A 22,313-nucleotide genomic window follows, 5' to 3' on the forward strand; every position below is an offset into this window, starting at 1 on the left:
AGTTGGAGGGAGCTGGTGAAAAAGGCAAAGGGATTAAGAAGCAAAATTGGCAGTTACAAAATAGTCATGGGGATGTGAAGTACGGCATAGGGAATTTAGTCAATAATATTGAAATAATTATGTAAGGTGTCAGGTGGATGCAAGACCTATCAGGGATCACTTCGTAAGTTATATAAATGTCCAACCACTATGCTGTACGACTGAAACTAATATAATATTGAGTGTCAACTCTAATTAAAAACTTTTTAAAACTTGCATTTGTCCCTGCAGCATGACTCTCTCAGGATAGGGATCCCATCAGAGTTGGGAAATGCGTCCATTAGCTCTGGTGGCTGTTAGGAAAAATGGGGAGGGTCTGAGGAGTGGGAACTTTGCAGTTGAGGCTCTTGGGGCAGGAGAGCCTGGATCAAGTGGGCTCAACAAGCCAGTCCTGTTGGACTGGTTGAATCCTTTAGGAGAGAAGTGGGAGATGGGCCTGCATACAGATAGGGAGAAAAGCTGGAACAGTAGAGGGTCTCGAATGGCAGACTGAAGGGCTTGGGTCCTGACTGTTCTTATGGTTTACAAAGAGATTTAAAAGGTAAGTTGGAGGAGGCGATGGGACCTGTTGCATATTTTTTTGGTGACTGTTCGGGTAAACTGGTGTTTTGGGGACTGATGGCTGAGGATGCTACATTTATTCTGCACATGTGCTCCACATTGCTATGGTAACCTTTTTTAACAGGAAAGGTTGTTCTGAAATAAATGATGGCTAAAAACAGTGGGTTGACATCACGTCTGCTTGGGAAGCACAATTCCCCTGTCTCCAGTAAAAGACTATTTAAATGAAGGAAAATGAATATAAACAAGACCAAATAAGCTTATTGCATGATAATTCTAGAAAGATGAAAGGTAATGACAACGGAACTTTAAATATCTGTGGTATCTGTAAGTTAGAGACTTGCTCAAATTCCCAAGGGGTATTTGAAGGAGAAGAGAGCTGGAAACTGTTTTTTTTCCTTCTCACTTTCTATCTTTATTTCATTTTGAGAGAGGTACATGTCCTTTCTTCCCCCTGATGAAAAGGATACCACAGATGCTTCTTCCTCTTGCTTTTCCATTGTTCCATTGTTCTACTACCCTCCTGTCCCTTCTTGTTTTTCAACTCTTTTGTACACACATATCTCTGAATGCCTGCTAACCTCCTTCTCTTGGACAAGAGCCCAGGCAGACATTATCAGCTTTCTGCCCTTGGCCAGGAGCCTGCTGGGAACTGCTGAAGTTCTTGTCATTTTCCCTTTGCCCTTCACGTATGTATTGCCTTCTGCTTGGCATATCCTGACATGAGTATAATAGCCAACACCGTGCTAGACACTTTGAATCTCAATAATGAGATTCCTGAATGAATTTATTACTCACTGGAAGAAGAGAAAGTCCTTTCATGGGAGGACTTTCTCTTTAGGTGTTTGTGGGTCCAAACTATACATACATACATATGTACATACGTACATACGTACATACATACATACGTACATTTATCTTTTTCTGCAGACCTGGTTGATGCCTGACTCAATATTGTAGACTTTTAATTGTTTTAAATGTGTAAGTGCTCTGTGCAGAAAGTATTCATTAAAGATATAGGGTACTTCTGGCTTGCAGGTCAAATAGGGGTTGTAGTTTAATTCTATCTATCCCTAAAGAGTATTAATAGATGTCAGAGTTCTGAAAATGTCACCATAATTTTTAAAAACATTGAGCAATAGTGCCCACAAGATGGGGATGTTATCCCATGGGAAAAAAAACAAAAACAAAAACAAAAAACTGCCTTCTTTTTCTTGGTAACATTGGGGCACTGTGAGATTCCACTTTTCAGAGTGGGAAGATAGTGTTTGTTTTTTTTTTAATCTGAAAAGAAGTAAAAATAATTTTATAAAATGATTATTATAATTTGTAATTACTTCAATCTTTTGTGAGATTTGTTGATACTATTTTCCCTATTCTATATGGGAGTTTGAAATCTTTTTCCTTTGTTAATATTTGTTGATGAATCAGATCTTTGACCCTTAATATAAAAACTACATTTCTTCCCAGATTTAAAGGAGGAAGTATTGAGCATTGGCAAAGAAAAGGAAATAGGCTTCTAATAGGTAGAGGAGAAAAGGATGATTTTTCTTGTCAGCAAGGAGTTATGACCTCATTGTTGGGTCAAGGCATACAAACACATGAAATGATTAGTGAACCAGGCAGTGTTATTTATAATCATACATACATTTGCTTTTAATCTTCACCCTGTGTATTCCCCAAAGGATTTGTGTCTGTTTATATATGAGTATGTATAGTCAGTGTGTAAATCAGTTTATAATGAGATGCCTTGTAAGAGAGTTAGCTGGGGAAGAGAGGGAGCAGACACCAGCTTCAGGCTGGAAGGCTTCACAGAGCAGGGAGCCTTCAGGATGGGGCTGACTGCATGGAGAACGCTGGGGGCATTCTAGGTGAGAGAAGTTGCATGAGCAAACTAGGAGATACTCCAGATGATATGTATATTGCAACAGCAGTGTGGTTAGATACCTGCCGTTCTTTTGGCTGCCCAGGATCTGAGTTCCTATTCTGGTTTGGGGAATTCCCTACATCCTGAGCTTTGCTGGAGGCAGAGTTCTCCCCTTAGTGACAAATAGGGGAATATCTAGTGCTGCAGGCACTGATGGTGTGAGCTGCATCATCTACTGTTTCATTGTCCCTGGACCACCCAAAGGCATGATTTGCGGTATTATTCCTGGATGCTGAACATTCAGGGAGCCAGCCAGTAAACTTTTAAAATTCTCTTCTGTTTATTTAGAGTCGATGTCTATAATGTGTGATCAAGAGCCCTGATAGAAATACATTCACATCACTGGATACTTTCCTCTGTGTCAAGTTGCATGTGTTTTATGCACATAAGCTCATTCAAGACTCACCGCAACTCTGAAAAGAAGTAGCATTGTTATCCCCCAATTGACAGGTGAAAAAAAAAATTGAGATTTGAGGGGCAAACTAACTTGCCCAGGGTCTCACAGGCAGCGAGCAGAGCTAGGATATGATCCAGGCTTTTCTGACAGGCAGACTGTGCTCTTAATCTCTGTTCTCTGTCTCCCACTCTCCGAGGAGAGTAGATCATAAATATTAACTACCAATATGTTTTTGGAGTACTTTGTTATGAAAGGATTTTTCTCAAAACACAGCCAAGGAAGGATTTGGTGCTCTTATTTGAGTATCAAAAATGGGATTTGACAGTTGTAGATTGTCATTGGTTAGGACATGGAATTAGAGGTAAGGTTTTTCTCATCCTTGGCCTGCTCCGCTTTGCTATCTCTGGTCTTGATGTAAAGGCAGGCAGTAGATCCTAAAGACTGCACTTGTTTAGAAGAGGGAGAGTGGGCAGAGTGCAGATAGGGGAAAGAAGCAGCTCATTACAAAGACTCTGTCCGGAGTTCTGCTCATTACATCATTTAGTTTTGACAACTCTTGGGATGATCTAAACCCAATTTATTTTGCCTGGAACAATCTATACCCAAATATCGGCATGGCTAAACCTTCCTTACTCCCCACTTCATTCGGATCTTTGCTCAAGTGTCTTATCAAAGGTCTTCCTTTCCATCTTTAATAATCCCACTCCCCGCCCCCCATCCTCTTAACCCACCACCTGACAGATTATAAATATTTTAATCTCCTGTTTCCTTACCATTAGAATGTAAGCTTTATGGGAGTGGGGACTTTTTTGTTTATTCATTCACTGCTGAATCCCAAGCATTTAGAAGGCACCTGATGCATAGTAGATGCTCAATAAATCATTTCGAGTAAATGAATGAATGTGAGGAAACTGAGGCTCCAAGAGTTTTAGATAACTTGCCTAAGCTTTCATGGAAAATTCTAGAACCATGGATCAAATTCTAATCTACGTCACTTCTAAAATCCTTTATGTTCCCCTCGCCCCTCTTCACTAATGTCCCTCTGTCTGGGAAAATTCCTGTATTTGTATATGATTGGAATAAAAGATACGTTGCAGAATTTTTTAATTGGAAAAAAAAATTAAGTAGCCAGTCCAACTTGCCTATTTTACAAATGAGGAAATAACCATGATTTGTTGAGGTTAGGTGACTTGGTCAAATTAATACAGCTATTATTTCGATGGAGGAAGGACTGGAATCAAGACACTGATCTCCCAATTCAGTCCTACCCCCTTATACTCTGCTGTATTAGCATCTTTCTAAATAAAGTGATCTCTATTTTGAAGTAGGATTTATATATTAATCATTGGTGATGGTTTTGAAATAGTGGGTTGTGTTATTTTAATGCCATAATAATGCAGAGACTGCCAACCAGATGCCCACAGGGACTAGCAGAGAGAATTACATTCAGTCAGCACTGCTGAGAACTCTGCAAACTAGTGGTGGTAAGTTCGGCAAACTAGAAGTACAGTTGACCCTTGAACAATGTGGAGTTGGGGTGCAGTCAAAAATCCACTTATAACCTAAGTTGGCCTTCTGCATACATGGATTCCCAACTGTGGATCAAAAATTATATCCCCTGTTCACAGGGGCCAGCCTCACAGCACCTGCTGCCTACCAAGAGAAACATGTTAGAAGAGAAAAATGTGGTAAGCTAATCTAAAAAATGTGTGAAACACCCTGCTGGCCAAACAAACGTTTTTGCCAGCCGGATCTGGCCTGCAGGTTTCCAGCTTGTGATGGCTGAAGTCAGTATTAATAGCCCTGTTCTTTCCAGAGGAGTTAGTTTCAAAGGTAAGGATATGTTGGTGAATATGCGAAGAGGTTTCACTGTTGCTAATCGTTCTTTAGACCAGCCAAAGGATCAGTGGATTAGGCTCTCAAAGTTCACGGAGGGAAAATAATTATCAATAAAAGAGTATTTATTGCCTGCCTTTATTACCTTGGTGATAAAGTTGAAGAGTAATGTGTTTTCTCTGCCATAATACCATCTGTCCTAATGGAAGGTACTTGGTTATTCTGTTTACTGACTGAGAATCAGAAACCTTTTTAGAGGTTTGGCACCACAATTAACTACCCATGTGTTGCTGAGGAAATCACCCCATTTCTCCACTCTGCCATATTCACATTTGAATAATTAAGGGTTGGACTTTATGAGGCCTAAGATACAAAGGATACAGAAGATTCCATGCAGGACTTGAATCCAGTTCTTTGTCTCTTAAAAAAAAAAAGAAAGAAAGACTGTGTCATCAGAGAAAGGGATTGAGTTGTTTGTATGTATTGCTTATGTCTTCAAGCATGTTGATAGTGGATTTGCTGCTGTTCCTCTCATGAGCCAGTTGCGAAGCTCAAACAGGTTAAGAATGATTTGACATAGTGATCTCTAGGGTCATTCCAGCTCTAAAATCCATCTAAACTGGAATTATCCTTTCTAAAGACAGGTTTCAAAGCCTTTTATCATGTAGAGACCAAGAGCCTGTGTTCTGGGGCCACTTGGCCTGGGTTGTGTCCTGGCTTTCCTGGTCCTATTGATTTCTTTCTCTGCCTCCGCATCCTTAAAATGGGGATGATAGTGGTAACTACCTCATCGTCTTGTTGTGATCACTGTTCCTGGCAAATTATCACATGCTTCTTTTATTCTTATAATGGAGCAACTGTGTGGTGTAGATAATGAAAATCTAATTCAATTAGCATGAGAATTTCTCTCATTTCCCAGCATATTTGAAGCTTTTAAATTTCTTTGTAGGAAGTGAGATGTGTTGGAAATAAAAGTTGGCAGGGTTAGTGTGACTGTGTGTTTGAATGGTACCAATTGATTAAGGTGTAGAGGTTAAGACAAATGAATTGTGGATAGATGAGTGGGAGCTGTTGGTATTCTGGTATTAACCAAAGAACTAACTTTTGGATATGTGGCTAGGTAGATGTGCCTGGGACTCCTTGCACAGTGAAATAGAAGGCATGCGCCTGTGGGTTTGGTATCTCTCGAAAGAAACCGTCTGATACAGCTTTGCTGTGGAGGGAAGAGTTTGTTATGTGAGAAGATGCTTTAGTAGCTTTCACATGCTAATGTGAAGGGCATCTGCACTGGAAGAACAAAAACACCTCTCCAGATCCATACTGAAGCATAATTTAAGGCAAGAGGATGGCAATGGACAAATTGCACCCACTTCAAAAGGAGAGTGTGGGTTTACACTGAGTATTTGTTCCAAGGAGCCGAGAAATAGGCATCGTGCCCTGATGGGCCATTCAGACTGGGCGGCTGTCACTACTGAAAGAGCAGCCTGTCCTTGTCTGCTGCACTTTCATCTTCTGCCATATTTGTATTCATGTGCTCTGTTCCTCACATAAAAGCACAGCTTGCTATTCCCGGCTTTGCTTCTGTGACCTGCAGTAAAACCAAATTTAAAAAATATGTATTTTAATGCTTTTACATGGAATGGTAATTATGCACAATGGTATTTAATCATTTGGCAACTAGCCAGAAACATTCAGACGGTTTTGCACCTCAGGGAGTAGCAGCTTGTACAGGTCATGGGAGGGGCTCTTGGTTGCAAGGCCTCAGCATTCTGGGTGTGTGTGGCAACAACACGGGACAGCGACGTCAGTGTCACCTGGGAAACAGAGGACACAGAAGACTGCTTGGTAGACTTGAAATCAGCTCTACACAGCTGTTGGATTCTGAATAAATCTTCAGGAGAAGTTGTTCCCTAGGTGAGCTGGTGGGGTGAGGTGGTCAGGATGGGCTGAGGGTGCAGAAGGGGTCATTTTTTACGTTATTGTCAGGCAGTCTTTGGAAGCAACAAATGAACCTCACCTTACTACCAATTTAAATCCTAGGTGGTCACAGCCGGAAATCTCCCTAGAGGAGAATAGCTCGTTTTCTAGCCCCCTCATTATACAGCTGGAGAGACTGTGGCCTGCAGAGCTGAGAGGCTCTCTCTGGTGAAGGCTGGTAAAGCCGGCCTAGAAAGCCCTGAACCCAGGCCTTCTGATCCTCCCACAGGTTCTGCTGACCTCTGCCCCAACAAGCAGTGGCTTCAAAGTTTCTGTCTAATTCTGCCTACACTAACATCAAATTTGTTTTTCAACAAACAGATTTGTTGTTTAGCATCCTGTGATATTCAAGAACTTTAATATGAGGTTATCTCGACGTAAATAGAATTTCTTTATAACTTTAATGGGGATTCGCCATTGTGGTTCTTTCATTATTTTTAAAAGGTTTGTCTTCCTTTTTCTCTTCTCCTCCTTTTCTTCTTGGTTCAATTTTTACTTAATGTACCTTAAAAAAAAGAGAGCCATTGTTTGCCTTTATGATGATTCTTTATGTTAATTCTAAACATGAAACCTCCTCCTCAGCAACACAGATTCTTTTATCTTATTTAAAATTCTTTGTTTTCTGTGAGCACTCTCTCACTCCCCTGTACGAAAGTCGTCATAGGCTGATGACTTCCAAAATTATCCTCCCTCCAGTTGATAACTCTTTTGAGAGCTCCTGATCTAGATTCTCAAATACTTCTTGCAGTTCTCTAACTTGAGTGTGCATAGGAGACACCTGGAAACCTTGGAAAAATACAGATCAGGATTCAGCAGATCTGGGATGAAATCTGAGATCCTGCCTTTCTGACAAGCTTGATGCTAGTGCTGCTGGTCCTGGGACACATTGCACCCAAAAGACCATTGATTAAGGCACAGAAGTAGACAAATTAATTTTGTATAAGGTGATGTGAGCTTTGGGTATCCTGATATCACCCAAGGATCTCAACCATATTTCAAATTCAGCACTTTCGGGGCTTGCCTTTTATTTCAATTGGAAAGCACTGTTGTAAAACAATTTACTGTCACATTCAAAACAACTCAGGAAGATTTCCTGCTACCGTCCAATTGTGCTAAGATTCTGTCAATTATTTAATGAGATGGTTGAAGTTTTCAATTACTACTATGAGTTACTGATTTAAAAATAAAATTATTTATGTGAAGATACTACAACTGAATTCAGTTCTTCATGTTATAGTGTCTTTTGAGACAATACTTTTGATTTTCACTGAACTATGAAATCAAATAGGAACTTTAGCATATGTCACCTATATGTTGAAGTCACCTGTAAATATAAAACTTAAAAAATGTTTTTCTATTCCTTTGTTCTTATCATGTCCTAGAGAGTAATAAGAAATGGAAAGTGAGAAATTTGAGTGTAAAATTTGCAATCCACGTCCTTAACCCTGCTGCCCACATAGTTTCTCACTACTATTGCTGGTTCAAAATCATATACATTGCATAGCATCATTAAAACCTGCTTACGGATTCTATAACTTTAAAAGTTTCTTTTAAACTTGAGATACCTAAGGCAGTTGTTTTTCTAATTTTCTGTAGTCATAGAATCCGTTTCCAGCATATTCTTAGGGCCTGCAGGTAACAAATCAAAGCGAAGTTGCTATGGTTGAGAGGTAGGTGAGGGACCTAGAGGGGCCCTTCTCTACCACCTTAGTTTCTCCCTCTTTAAAAAATGCAACACTAAGGCAAAGTGGCAGGCTAAATTAAGGCTTTATAGGTGAAAAATCAGTGTGTACAGATTAGAGTTATATAATTTTTAGAACTGGAAGAAGCTTCAGGTATTATCTTTCCTTTTGTAGGGTCAGTATATCTGTCATGCTCCCACAAAGAACAGTAGAGCTGGAGACAGCCTATGTTCATCTGTCTCCCAGTAGAATTTCTTTTCTACACTATCTGGTGATAATAACCTCAGAAATACTCTTTCTTGACACATTAGTATGACCCAAGAGTGATGACAGCACTTCAGGAGTGATTAAGAACCTAGTGGAGATAAGGTGAGGGTACATCCACTGTGATTCATGGAGAGTAGCCTAAAGTAAGGGTTAGGTGAATGCTTAGGAGGTAGCCAATAAATGTCAGTCTCTCTTCCCTCCTCTGTACTCACTCCATAGCTTATTGCAATTCACTGATTAGGGTTTAAAATGGCACAATGAATTATGCAAAAGCTATTTCTGCAGGAGGGGCTGTCTTGCAGCCTAATGCAGTGCAGATGGAGAGATCCTCTTTTAATCATTGTTCTCACAATACTTGGAGGCTTTTTGAGGAATAAGCACTCAGAAGTGGAAGTGAATGGCCTTCAACAGTAAATGAATTCCTTTTGCAGAGAGGAACTGAAATGTATTTATGATGCAGATGGTTACCCTGTGTTTGAATGCTCATCCTTGTCATCTGAGATTCATGCTTAGAAGCAAAATGTTTCTTGAAATACTTGAGTTTTAGATGGTTCCACTGGAGAAATTACTTCTGCCAAGGCTGGTCCAATATGTATTATTATTTTTCTTCAGAAATGGTGATAAGTATTTAAATGCCAATTCAGTCCAATCATGAAAATATGTAAATTCTCTCTCTCTCTCTGGTCCTTAGTTACTTCTGAAGAGACTGAATTAGTTAGCATCCCCTTACTTTTATTAGCATAATATTAATGCAAATGATCAGCAAAAGCTTTTTAAAAAAGAAAGCAGAACCATGGGAAACAATAACAGTGCTCACTTCTTCAGTGAGGGAGGAAGAACATTTATGATTAGGTTTCTGACTTTGGAGTCTGTGCCAAAGAACACCCACATGGGCCTAAATAGGTACTTGTTTCTAAAATCAACATCAACTTGGATGGTTCACTTGCAGAGCAAAAGCCAATCTGAAAAGGGCCATAAAGAAATTTTGAGAACAAAGATGATATGCAGTTACCTGTAGGTAGTTCTTCATAATTCATTAAGAATGTGTACTAATAGGGTATATTTCTAAGATGCCACTTTTTAAAATATAGAAGGAAACAGTAAAGGAATGATATCCATTGGCCAATTTGAAGTATAGTAAAGGGACTGACTTAAACCTATTCCCAGCAAAGGAGTTAATATGAAGAGGACACTGATTAATTCTTTATTTGCTTAGAGGAAATGGGCTTGAATTAGAGGGAAGTAAAGTTGAATCAAATAACAGGAAGACATTGTTGGCTCTAGGGATAGCTTTATAAAATTAGAATGAGGTATAGCAAGAGCCTGGAATCTCCCTTCTTAACCTCCTTGTACTATGCTACAAATATTTTTTACACTTTCTGGCACCTGTGTTTGCCTTTGTTTAAGTGGAAGCGAGCACAGCGGCACCTGCTGTCTGTACCACTCTTATAGCATGAAGCCAATGCTGCCCTGTGTTGTTAGTTTTCTACATGATGTTATCTATCTCCTCTCATAGGATGTGGACTCTCAGGATCATAGGTGAAGTCCTGTGCTTCTTTGCATTTTGGACATCAACATATGTATTGTACCTTGCAATTAATGAGAAGTTAGTATTTGGTGAATGAATGTATGAATCATAACTTAGTTATCCGTCTGTTATCAACAAGAAAGAATGCAAGCTCCACCAAAAAAATTGAAATATTGACTTCGCTCCAATTCCAGTGTTCTTTCCAGTGTCTGCTTCATTACTGGAAATAGAAAAAATACTTTATGTGGATTAATTTCATTGTAAACCATAACTGCAATTATTTTTAAAAACGAAAGTTAAATACAGAATTCCAACCAATATCCATGATGAAAGAAGACTGATGAATAAATGTGGAGATTGTCGTTCAGTGAAAATTTCTATTCACAAAGCTATTGGATTAAGAAATTAACATTCCTGTATTAGATCAATTGGCATATGCTTAGAGTTTCAAAAGTTTTCTTATAAAAGCTACACATTTTATTTTATAGGACCAGCTTCAGTAAATAACTAAAGTCCTTTATTAGTTGGGAACTCAATAATTGGCTCTTAAAACACCTGAGTTAAAAAATAAGTAAAAAGGAGAACAAAGAACAGAAAAAACTTCTTAGTTTTGGATCTTTACTGTAGAGTATCTGATAGCTTAGGTCTTTCTGAAGACATCCTTGCAAGATAGTAAAGGAGATTCGTCTTTGATGCCATCATCCACACTGATTAACATGGCTTTCGTACCCACTTTACAAATACTGCCCTGTGGGTGCTACATCCTCTTAATCCTTTTGTCTTTTCATTTTAGAATTTACTCATACTGTTCTGGTTTCTATAGGCTCTTTTCTCTGTTTAGTAGCCCATTGGCTAATATCTTCTGCAGTGTCAGCTTCCTGAGACAACAGTTCTTTCTTCCACCTCTCTTTCCTGGCAAGGAGAGGGGAATGGGTACCAGATCTGGCTGGGATGCGAGGTCCCAAGAGCCTTCGCCAGTGCAGAATGCAGAGTTCAGGAAGGTATTCTAGCAGGTGCCCTTTTGGAAAAAAATAGAAATCTATCAACCTGGATTGTTTTGTTGGTAGGCATTGGGTAGAAAAGAGAATCCAGGGATATCCTTGAGCTAGACATTGATTAAATATCAACTTTTTATAGAATGTCAACAGCCTTGGCCATGGCTAGGAAGAGAAGTCTCGAGGACATTAACTTCTTGTGGACTTCTTAGCATACTTGTTAACACACGGAATGGCATTTTGAAACCAAATGCCATATTGCTTTTGGTTACATGAGAATTTTGTTGTCCCATGTGAGCAACAGGTAACAGTAAGCTAGTGATGAGTCTGAGGCTCAGGGCTAAGATGACCAGGATAGAAATTAAACTAGGACAGTTACATAAACTTCCAGCTTGGAGATTTAATCTTCCCAGAATTTGATGGCCTGTGTGTGGCATTTACCGGAACTCCGTGTATCCCTAACAAGCGGATGTGGTAATGCTAAAGGATAGCATTAGTTTTCTTAATAATTTTTTTTTTTTCTTTAACCCCTGCATTTCCTCCCCTCACTGCCTGCTGGTTCCCATGATTCTTTTCCATAAAACCCTTGCCCATCCCTTATGGTCGTATTAGGTCCCACTGTCTTCTGAGTCCTGTTCCTGTCCTCTAAACAGAACTCTGGCTTTTACTGAAAACCCTTGTTTTTGTGGGATTTTTTCGTTTTGTTTTGTTTTTTTCCTTCAAATGTTAAGCTTAAAGTTCTCACCCCCAAGCAGTATTTTAATATTGGAAATCGCCTTTAGTTTCCCATGTTCTTTTATACATTTTATGTTTCTTTTAGGCTACTTGCATTCCCACCTGTCTTGTGTTGGGTCAGCTCAGATTCTGAAACATACTAGGAGAAAAAGCAATCTCAGATAATCTCATTTAAAAAGGGAAAAATTGTCCTGTAATAGTCACATATTCTACTTTGCAACTGACTTGCTGAAGACATTTAGAGGAAAACATGGATGAACTCTTTCTAGGCTTGACTAAATTATTTGATTAGCTGGAAATTATTTCTCCACCCCCTACATCTCCTCGGTAGAGCTGACTTTTAGCACCTGGCTTACAAAATACTTCCTGGCCTTCAGTGCTTATCGGCAGAGCATTATAGTATTTGAATGTCATTTGGAGCTATCCATAAAATGACACTTTGCCACCTACGTGCAGCAACCTTCTTTTTTCCTATCCAACTATTTACCACACTGTTGTTGCTGTTTCCAGTCTTTCTACTATAACAGTTCACCAGCATTACTTTGAAATAATGTATAAATATCCTTTCCCTTTTTATTGTGTAATGTAAATACAGATATCCTTTCACTTTTAATATTTTTCTCCCAGTGTTTGTTAATGGCCTTCCTTCTGCTGGTTGGTGGAAGGTTGGTTGGCTTTATGCCCCTATTACCCTTCAGAGATATGAGATGATTTCTCTACCTTATTTCAATAAATAATCGCAAAGAACCGAGAGAGTTTAATAATAATGTTCACATCTCTTCCATAATATGCTCATTTACTTAGCTTTAGTTATTATCAAAGTTTTTTTAAAATTCAATTTTGCCTTTTGTCCATGTTTTTATTAGCATAAGAAAGTTTATGTTAATATGTATATAAAAGTCTTATGGAAGGGCAAGAGGTTTACCCAAAGGAAATAAGTAAAACCAATATTATATTCAGTACCATTCCAAGATGAAGTTAAAAAATATTAAGGTACATAGTTTTGTGTTATGTTGACAAGTATTTTGTCAGTACCCATATGATGGCAGGCCTTATAAATCAATAGCAACCTACTTTATGAACTGGAGGGGGAATATCAGAAAATGGTAATCTGTTAACTTGTATTCAGTCAGCACCCATAATGAAATTCCTAGCCAACAGGTAAATGTCTATTATGGATCCCAGATCTTGAAGTATACTATTAAGTTTAATATGTGAGAATTTCATATCGTTTGTGTTAATGTATGTTTAAGGCATATTGATAAACTGTAATGATGAGATTCTGAGCTAATAGAAGGCACGAGAGGAGACATATAAATGACAAGTTCAAGAATATCAGAGAAGATGAGTAGACTTTTGGTCTTCATGAGTGAATCCTTTTCTTCATTTCATTGTCGAAAATTTGTTGAGAACTTGATGGATTCCTCTGAAAGAAAAGAGGAGCACAAATTTGAAACTGAAAAGGCAAAGACTTGATTTGTTAAGAGCAATACAAATAAGGTTGTCAAAAATTGTGTGTGCTGATTACTACCTTTGAAGCCAGACGAATGTTGTGAAATAAGAACCAGGTATAGACAGTTGTGGTGAGGAAACTGGACTCCATCTCAGGAAAGAACAGCCTTAATAACAGACCAGTGAGTAGGCTTCAGTCAAACCCAGGAGGCCTGTGAGAAACAGCAGGGGAGAAGGTGGGGTCCCAGGATGGGCTATGGAGGTAACCTCAAATTATGGGTCTAAATCTATAGAAATGATTGTTTGAACAGGGGACGAGGTGGAGGTCAGTGGGTAATAGTGGCAGTCAGAGAGGAAGCAAAATTCTTACTGAGGAAGGAATGGTGTACCACAGTGGGGCCCAAAGCGTTTCAGAGATGATGCTAAAGGAGAGGTCATGACCCAGAGGCCCATGCTGGAAGTTGTCAGGGAACTTCCTGACAACTGTAGTTCAGTGAGGAACTGGAAACTTCCTCCCATCCCTGGTGTTAGTGTCATTTATGATCTATCTCATGATAGGTTTGAATAGCTTGCTTCAAAGACATCTCTGATAAGATGCCCAATATATAATAGGCATCCAACAAATATTTTAAAATTTGTTTTAGAGATAGAGTTGACAGAATGAAATCAGGGAATATATGCTTAACAAACTGTACGCCAATGCTTAATATTAGGTGCAGTTTGATATGAAATAAGCCCTTTCTTTTGTATTCCCTCATCAGAAAGCCTACTTTCAAATTAAACACCCAAGAGTAACAGAGGCATGGAACAATTACCTATTAATTACCTTTTAGGGCTTTCTGATTACTAATTTCTTTACTGTCTACTTTTCATGTCCCTGTCTTATTCCTTGATAGTTTTGTACAATTAAGAAAAAAAAAAAACCCTTAGAAATTAATTTGTAATTTTTTTCAGAGACAGCAATAATTCAATAATTAATAATTGAACAATTTATAAGCATCCGCTATGGCAAGCAGTTTATTGAACCCGGGGTTACCCAGGTGAAAAAACAAAATGACAACAACAAAAACTACAGCTTCTTGCCTCAAGGAACACACAGTTTAGTGGTAGAGAGACAAGTGTGAGTATTACAGTGCAGGATGTGGTAAGGGCTGTGGGGAGACTGAAAAGGGAAGAAATGTCTTTCTTTATTCCAACCCCCAAGGAGAAAGATACCAAGATATGAAATTGAATAATGACAGCTGGAAAACAGATCCACCTGGAGTTCCCAAGCTCAGGATGCAAAGTAGTTGCTGGTGTTTAATCTCCAGATGGCTCTACAACTAACCAGAACAAGAAAAGGAAAGAGTTTTGGAGATTAACTTGCCAGGTACAAGGTGTCAAGTGGATACAAGTTATGGTGACAGATAATTGAATGAAATGCATACGTAAACTCAATTTGGTCTTCTTTGAACCAGTATTCCAGGATCTTGATAGTTTATATCTAAGCCCCACTGCAAATCCCTTCACCTTTGTCTTGGAAAATGACTTTAAGGTTAAGATCCCCTGGCTCATTTTGGCAACGTGTTACCTCTCTAAGGAGGAAAAACTGCCTTCCGAGAGAGCTTTGGGGATCTCACGAACAAAGAGGATCTCACTTCTACCCAGAACTAGAGCTCTAAAATGTCTGGCGGCCAGTGATAGCCCATAATTTCCCCTTTATGTACCCAACGTCTATACCTAAAAGGGAAGGGAGTTTTTCTAACTTGCCTTGGCCGGCCCCCGAACCCCCCAAAAGCCCTTTTGGCCCGGGCCCCCCTTCCTGCCCCCAAAACTGGGGGGGGAACAACGCAAAAAACCCCAATTTTTTTTAGCGATGTTCACATATAAATCGGTTCCGCCATAGTTTCCCATAAAAGTGATAATGCCAGGTTTTCAAACCTGTCTCGCAACAGTATCACTAACGGGCATCTCCTCTCAGTTTTGCTTAGGCAATGTTGTGTTTTTAAGTGGATAATCAGTTCATTTACTCATTGTTTTGCTGTGTGTCAGGATTGCATGGACACTTAGAAGGCCTACCAAAAGCTATATAGATGTGAAATGAGTTGTATTTTTAAAGAAAAAGAAAGCTGAAAGGAATAATGGGTAAATCTTATTGGTAAATCAAACGAAAGGGGAACAATATATGCAAAAAGTAAAAGTAAGTTTACTTGAAATGTGAAAATTAATATATTTTTAAAACTAGCAATTCAGTGGGATAGAAGAGATGAGGAATCTTTTCCTTGGTTTCTGAAGGCCTTTTGGGTGTGGAGAGAGGCCAGTGTGGTATTGCTTTCTAATCAACTTCTTACTGCCTTCAGGCGTTGCCAGTGCTCTTTTCTCCTGGTTGTCAGAGCCACTTCTAGTAATTACTGCTTTCAGCTAAACAATAGTAGGCATTCACTTCCAAGGGAGAAAAATGACTTGGGTCATTCATATGCTGCAGCTCTTCATAGTCATTCAAATTCAGTGTATTCTGATGGACAGGGCCATTACAGAGTATTAATAGCTGCACCATCTTGTGATGGCAGTGATTACTTTTTTAATATCCCTGAAAAATGAAAGGGAAAAATCTACACATGAGAAATATGTGTTGGTGTTCAACAAAGAGTTAAAATATAGATAAGTGGAGTGAAATTTTAAGACATTTTTAAGATTTTAAACATCTTCAAAACAAAGTTTTGTTTTTTTTTTGTTTTTTTTTTTTAAATACTGGTACCTTTGAGGTTATGCCCCAGTGCAAACAACCCATATTTTAGAAAATGCATTGGAAAAGCATTCTATGCATTTTGAAGAGGTATGGTATGATTTTTAAGTGTATTTTTTCTCTAGATAAGTATAATGGTATATAATGGTCATTTAAAAACATTAATTATAGGCTGTCAACAGGATCGCTTTGGTTTTTGCTCTGTGCAGTACAAACAGAAAGAGTGAAGCATTTGATGCAAAAAAAATTAAATTCTACTCTTTCTAGTCTACTTGGTATAATAAAATGACCACTGAAGAAGAAACGAGGACACTAATCTTGATTCTAACATCACTTTGCTGGGTGACTTTAGGGAAAATTTAACCCTGGGCCTTATTACCTCACCTACAAAATGATGGGGTATGTTTAAATCTCTAGGGTCCAATATCATTCTAAAGTATACACATCAATAAATGTGGCTTTATCTAAAATATACTTGGTGATTATGGTTGATGATAAATCATGATCTGAGTAAGAACCTTTTGCCCATTAAAAGCAGAACAAAACAAAACAAATATTATTTTGTTGGTCTTATATTTCCCAACCCAGTCACTTCTTTTCCTGCATTGGAAATAAATCTGGGATAAGAGACATGAAAGTGTAGCTTTTTTAAAAAGGACCTTGAAAGAAACCAAACAAACAAAACCAAGTCCTAGCATCAAAGGACTTCACGAAAGCATATTTTGGGCCATATAAATGCCTCTGGCCTCTGAGTGAGGCAGAACCAGGAGACAGACTGGATTGAAGTATAGCAACAGGACTCTTGATAAGGTAGTTATGTAGAGATTGGACCAGATAGTTAAATATGAATTCAAAGGAATGTCCTAGTTCCAAATAAATCTGCCTTGAGATGGCTGTAGGAAGAGGTATAGATGACAAAGGAGTGTTACGGAAAATACACATTTTCAAATACACTGGCTGAAAGGGGACGTTTAGAAAGAACTTCTGCCCCTCATACAGGATGGATAAAAGCAAATGATAAAAGATGTTGGAAAGGCAAGGGTTTTTAAATGACATTTTTATTCTTTCTCGTTGTAGTATAAATTAAATATGGATATACCATTGGAATAAGTCCCAGTTTTGATGAAAGGCTATAAAACTAAACTAAAATAAACAAAGAAGTAGGTCAAGTGTCACTAGGAAAGCATGTCTGTTTCTTTCAGTAAGACTTTCTGGAGCATTGCCCACAGAATTGGAAAGTGCTTTTTGAGATCCATTAGGTGTTGTTTCTGAGAAATCCTAGAGCAGCGGTTTTAAAGTGTGGTGCAGGAACACCTAGGGGTCTCAAGACCCTTTTAGGGGTCTAGGAGATCAAAACTATTTTTATAATAACACCAAGACATTATTGGCCTTTTTCATTCTCACTCTCTCATGAGAATAGAGTGGAGTTTTCCAGAGATTACATGACATGCAATATTGCCAAAGATTGAATGCAGAAGCAGATGTGAGAATCCAGATGTCTTCTATTAAACCAGACATTAAAGACAGTTTCAAAAATGTGAAACAATGCTACTCATCTCACTATATATTTTTTTGATATGGAAAATATAGGTTTTATTTCAAAAATGTTATTTAGGTTAAGATGTTTATTATCAAATAAACTAGTATTTATTTTTTTCCATTTTAATATCTAATAATATACATATTGATAGATATAACCTATATAAGCAAAAGCTCTTTGGGGGTACTTGAAAGTTTTAAGTGTGTAAAGTAGTCCTGAGACCAAAAGGTTTAAGAACAGCTGTCCTAGAAGAACCTTGGAAGAGGGCAAAGGTGACCTTATTAAAGAATGGGAGGGGCAGTTATATATGGTTAGCAGTTATACAGATGTTAGCAATGATACGCACTTGAGTGCCCTCTTCAAGATTACGAGGCATTCTCACTTGATAGTCAACAAACAAAACAGTCAAGATATTGATATTCTTCCCATTTTATAGGTAGGAAAAGTTAGGATGACAGAAGTTAAGTGATTTTTCAAAGTCATAGAGATAGTTTAGTAGAGCTAGAATCATTTGGTACTTAGGACTGTCAGTCCCATATGTTTCCATGTCACTTCACTGAGTGCGTTGGCACCAAGGATGATTCATCAATCAGCCTGTTTTCTTCTGGTAGATTACGGTATAATGCATGGCAACCTCCACCTCCTTATGAAGAGCAAATTATGTCAGACTGGTTTAATATCCTGAATGACAAAATAAATAGGCATTACTAATACCCTGAATAATATCAGTTCATTTGCAATTCACTAATCAGGTGAAAAAAAGGTCACAGAAAAAAAATAGAATAAAATATATCCTGGGGAAATATAGAGAAACAAAGCCTCACTTTTTATAAACACAGGATGAGAACATGTTGGCAAGACGAAAAAGAAAGAACATTTCATGAAGGCCCATGAGGGCCTGTGAAGCTCGTATTTGCTGGTGACGTTAGTGTCCATGAGAAAAAGGCAGCGATAATATTGTGATGCGTCGGCATGCCAGCTGCACAAAAGCGCGACTTGTGCAGCCAGCTAGAAGGCAACTCCTTTCAGAGGACAGTGTCTAGTTCCGTCATCATGGCTGTAAAAGGTGAGAAATGAAAGCGTGTTTGCACAGTGGTCCTGGAATGATTAGCACAGAGGATTCCGGAGAAGAAGTGAAGAAGAAAGAATGTAGAACAGTCGTTTGCCCATCAGTCAGGTGGGGGTAATTAGTAGTTGCCTGTGGTACAAACTGTTTCTTCAATTTCGGCACCATGTGTTGACTTGGATCTTTGGGAAACATAAAATATTTCTGCTCTGCACTTCATTATCTGTAGCAGATGTTGCTTTAGGTTCTTGAACTCAATTTGCAGAATGAACGTGGTATCATATAACATACTCCTAAATGCAGAAGAGGAAACTAGTTAACTGGCCTCTTACCAGGGCAGTTTTAAGAAGCGCCAGGTTTTTAGCCATTTGCCTGTCTGGAGTTTAAAAGTAGAGTTTATTATAAGAAGAAAAGAAGTGATATGACATGTTTATTGATGTAAATTGTAATTAAAGAATGTTCAGTTATTTTTTCAGAGGAAATACAAAATATATGGCTGGCTGACTAAGGTGGGTAGTCTCTGACTGGTTGCCTCTTCCCCAGTCCCCATCCTGTGATATTTAAAAGAGAAAATATTTTTTTGCAACATTTACCAATGATAAAAAAAATTCACTCAGTATCTTCTTCAAGGTTATCACAGCAAACCTGTTCAGCTTTTGAATCTTATTAAAGTACAAATATTGAGTGGATTCATCAGCTAAGAGATTAGATTTTTGCTTTGTGTATGTTCTGAAAGCAGGGCTTGATATAGAAGGTATGTTTACGTAATCATGCTGTTGCTCAATGCATGCCCTGGCATTTTTCTGCACATACTATCTTAATGGAAATTTACTGGAAAATTCTTGCCAGAATAAACACATTCCTTCAGGAGCAAACGGCTTAATGTACTTTAAGTTCAACTGCACCTCCTTCCTGTGAGCAGATAAACCAAATTATTCGGCATTAGTCATTATTCTTTACACATTCCGCAGTACTTATTATGGCCTCCCATAGGGCTAAGGGTTGTAGAAGAGAAGGTAGGAATAAGGAAGACAATCTTACATTATCACGAGAGATCAAACAAAAACAAGGATAGGGCCTCTATGTATTTGATATGAAATAAATCAAAAATAAATCTGGCAGACATTCTGTGAATTACCTTTAGCTATCCTGGTAAAGCAGAATTAAGAAATAGGACCTATACAGAAGTTGAGCTGCTGATCACAGGAAAAAAAAAAAGTGTGTGTGTGTGTGTGTGTGTGTGTGTGTGTGTGTATTTTAAAGAGAGATAACTTTCTTATTCACATTTTGAGAAGCAGGAGTATAAACTCTAAAATGAGTAGAACACTGACTTTATCAAGGCCACTTGGGTAAGAAGAATGGACCAGGAACAGGGAGGGAGGAAATGCCCCTTGAATTAAGGGATAGGGGAAGATAGGAGAGGCAAACAATAGACAATGGAGACTGGAGGAAAGAGATTCCCACAAACATGTCTCAACTTCCTCCAGCTGGTCCTGGCCCTAACACTCACCCGTCACCACCCCATGCTTCCTTCTGAGGAGAGATTATAGCAATTTTTCATTCATTAATGCAACCAACATTAATAAACCGAGTAATCAAGGCAGAGAAAACCATTTTTAAAGGAATAAAATGGCCTATTAGCATATTACAGTTCTTTGGTTAGTTACATTGCATTTATTTGTAGCAATAGGCAATTAGGTTCTTTAAATTTTTCTAAGAAACCAATTGAAATTGAACTGCTGGGTAACTTTGACTTGTTTAGTGACCTTCTTCCTTATGTAGTATTAAATCTGATTATTTTAAATAATTATAGGAAAGGATAGTTTAAATGTGATAGTTGCATGCTATTAAGGAATTTTGTATTAATGCATTTCTTTTCATTTTCTATATGTGCAGTAAGTAAAACCAGTCTAGCAAAGCATTACGTCTTAACATCTTGAGAGATAAAAGAATTTGAAATTAGAATAACAAAACACTGGTTCACCAATTATTGTCCCTATTCAAATTATATTTTTTAAAAAATTGAATATAAAGAGGAAGCACCATAATTGATCATTTTCCTCTTTTAAGTTTTAGGGTTTGTTCCATGTCAACATAAACAATATAAAATAAGAATTTAATATTTTTATTATAAGGTCCTTCAATTCAATTTTAGCAGGTAACATGAGACTTATAAAGAAAAAATATGGTTGACATGAAATCATAAAAATGCCTTCATTTATTCAATTTATCCTTTTCTTCATAGATAATATTTGATATAATTATTTAAGGAGTAATTCCTAGCTATTTATTCAGAATCGCCAATAAGTGAAATTTCACTGTTTAAAAAAAAAATACACATAAGTAATGGGTACATTTATAAGATTAAAACTTGCTTTTTGTAGTAGAGATAACAGTCAACTTAATATATCATTCTTTTATTTATGTTTTAGTTCCAAAAATAAAATGGAAATTCAAAAAGTACTTCATTCATTGATTGCAGATATTTGCTTATATAAGGGTTGACTGAGTTTGGTTTACAGATATAAATGATAAATATGACATATTGTATAAAATTTAGTCTTAATGTAATTAACTAATAGCTTGTAATCAAGATTTCACCTGTTGTTTTCTAAGAACAAAATTTTAGGTTAAAAGAAGTCAAAATAATTTAATTGAAATAGAAATGGAAAAATGATTTCTCATATTGCTATTTGTTCTTCACTATACTTTTTTTTTTAAAAAATAATGAAACTGTTCATTCTATAAGCATATTATAATCAGTAGCATCTCAAGGTAAATAGTTTCAAAATATATGTAGCTTTGGTTTTACTAAGGAGAAGTTAAGGAGTTTCCAAATTCTCTAGCTCAGTGCTATGATATTTTAGAAATTGTACTACTTCCTCATGTACTAAAATGAACCATTTTTTTCTTTTGACTTTATAGTCGCAGATATGGCCAGTATGCTCTGAACCAAGAAATCACCAAAGTTAAGGAAAAGCCTCCATTTGATCGATCAAGTTCCCAGGATTCGGTGGATGAACTATCTATGGAGGACTATTGGGCTGAACTAGAAAATATCAAGAAATCTAGTGAGAACAGACAAGAAGATCAAGAGGTGGTGGTTGTGAAAGAGCCTGATGGTAATAACTAAATAATAAAACTTCTTTCTTTGTATATGTATTTATGGGGGATGAATACATGGAAAGGAAGAGGAGAACAACAACAATGAAAAATTAGAGATGGGGCAACCCAGAAAAGATAATGCTAGTTGGCTCTCAACTTGAAAGTTACTGTTTGTGGCAGATTTATGGATGCAGCTGCCAAATTCAAGCGGCATGAGTAAATTCCTTTAGGCTTATATGGCTACAGTCTTGTTGGCTAAGCTTACTGTATCATAAAATTTTAGAGTTAGATTTGATCTTTGAAATCATCTAACCTCCTTTTGAATTCCTTCTATGGTATCCTAGCCAGATGATCATATATGGCTTCTGGTGCATGTAGATGCTGATGGAAAGCACACTGTTTTTCCATTGATCGGTCAGTTTGAATTCTTTCGATGTTCTGTAGTTTATCGATTTACGATCTGCTGTACTCTACCATTGAC

At 37.7% G+C, this 22,313-nt stretch overlaps 1 protein-coding gene across 1 annotated transcript in view; it reads left to right on the forward strand.

Annotated features, from left to right (window-relative positions):
- ARHGAP18 (Rho GTPase activating protein 18) overlaps positions 1 to 22,313 on the forward strand; it is a 115,888-nt gene that overhangs the window by 38,106 nt on the left and 55,469 nt on the right. The window contains exon 2 of the mRNA XM_011358728.2: positions 21,653 to 21,849. Within this exon, the coding sequence (XP_011357030.1) occupies positions 21,653 to 21,849 (197 nt within the window). The remainder of the gene's footprint in view (positions 1 to 21,652; positions 21,850 to 22,313) is intronic.

The sequence above is a fragment of the Pteropus vampyrus genome, unplaced genomic scaffold (genome assembly GCF_000151845.1).
Source record: "Pteropus vampyrus isolate Shadow unplaced genomic scaffold, Pvam_2.0 Scaffold43, whole genome shotgun sequence".
In the NCBI taxonomy this organism is placed as follows: domain Eukaryota; kingdom Metazoa; phylum Chordata; class Mammalia; order Chiroptera; family Pteropodidae; genus Pteropus; species Pteropus vampyrus.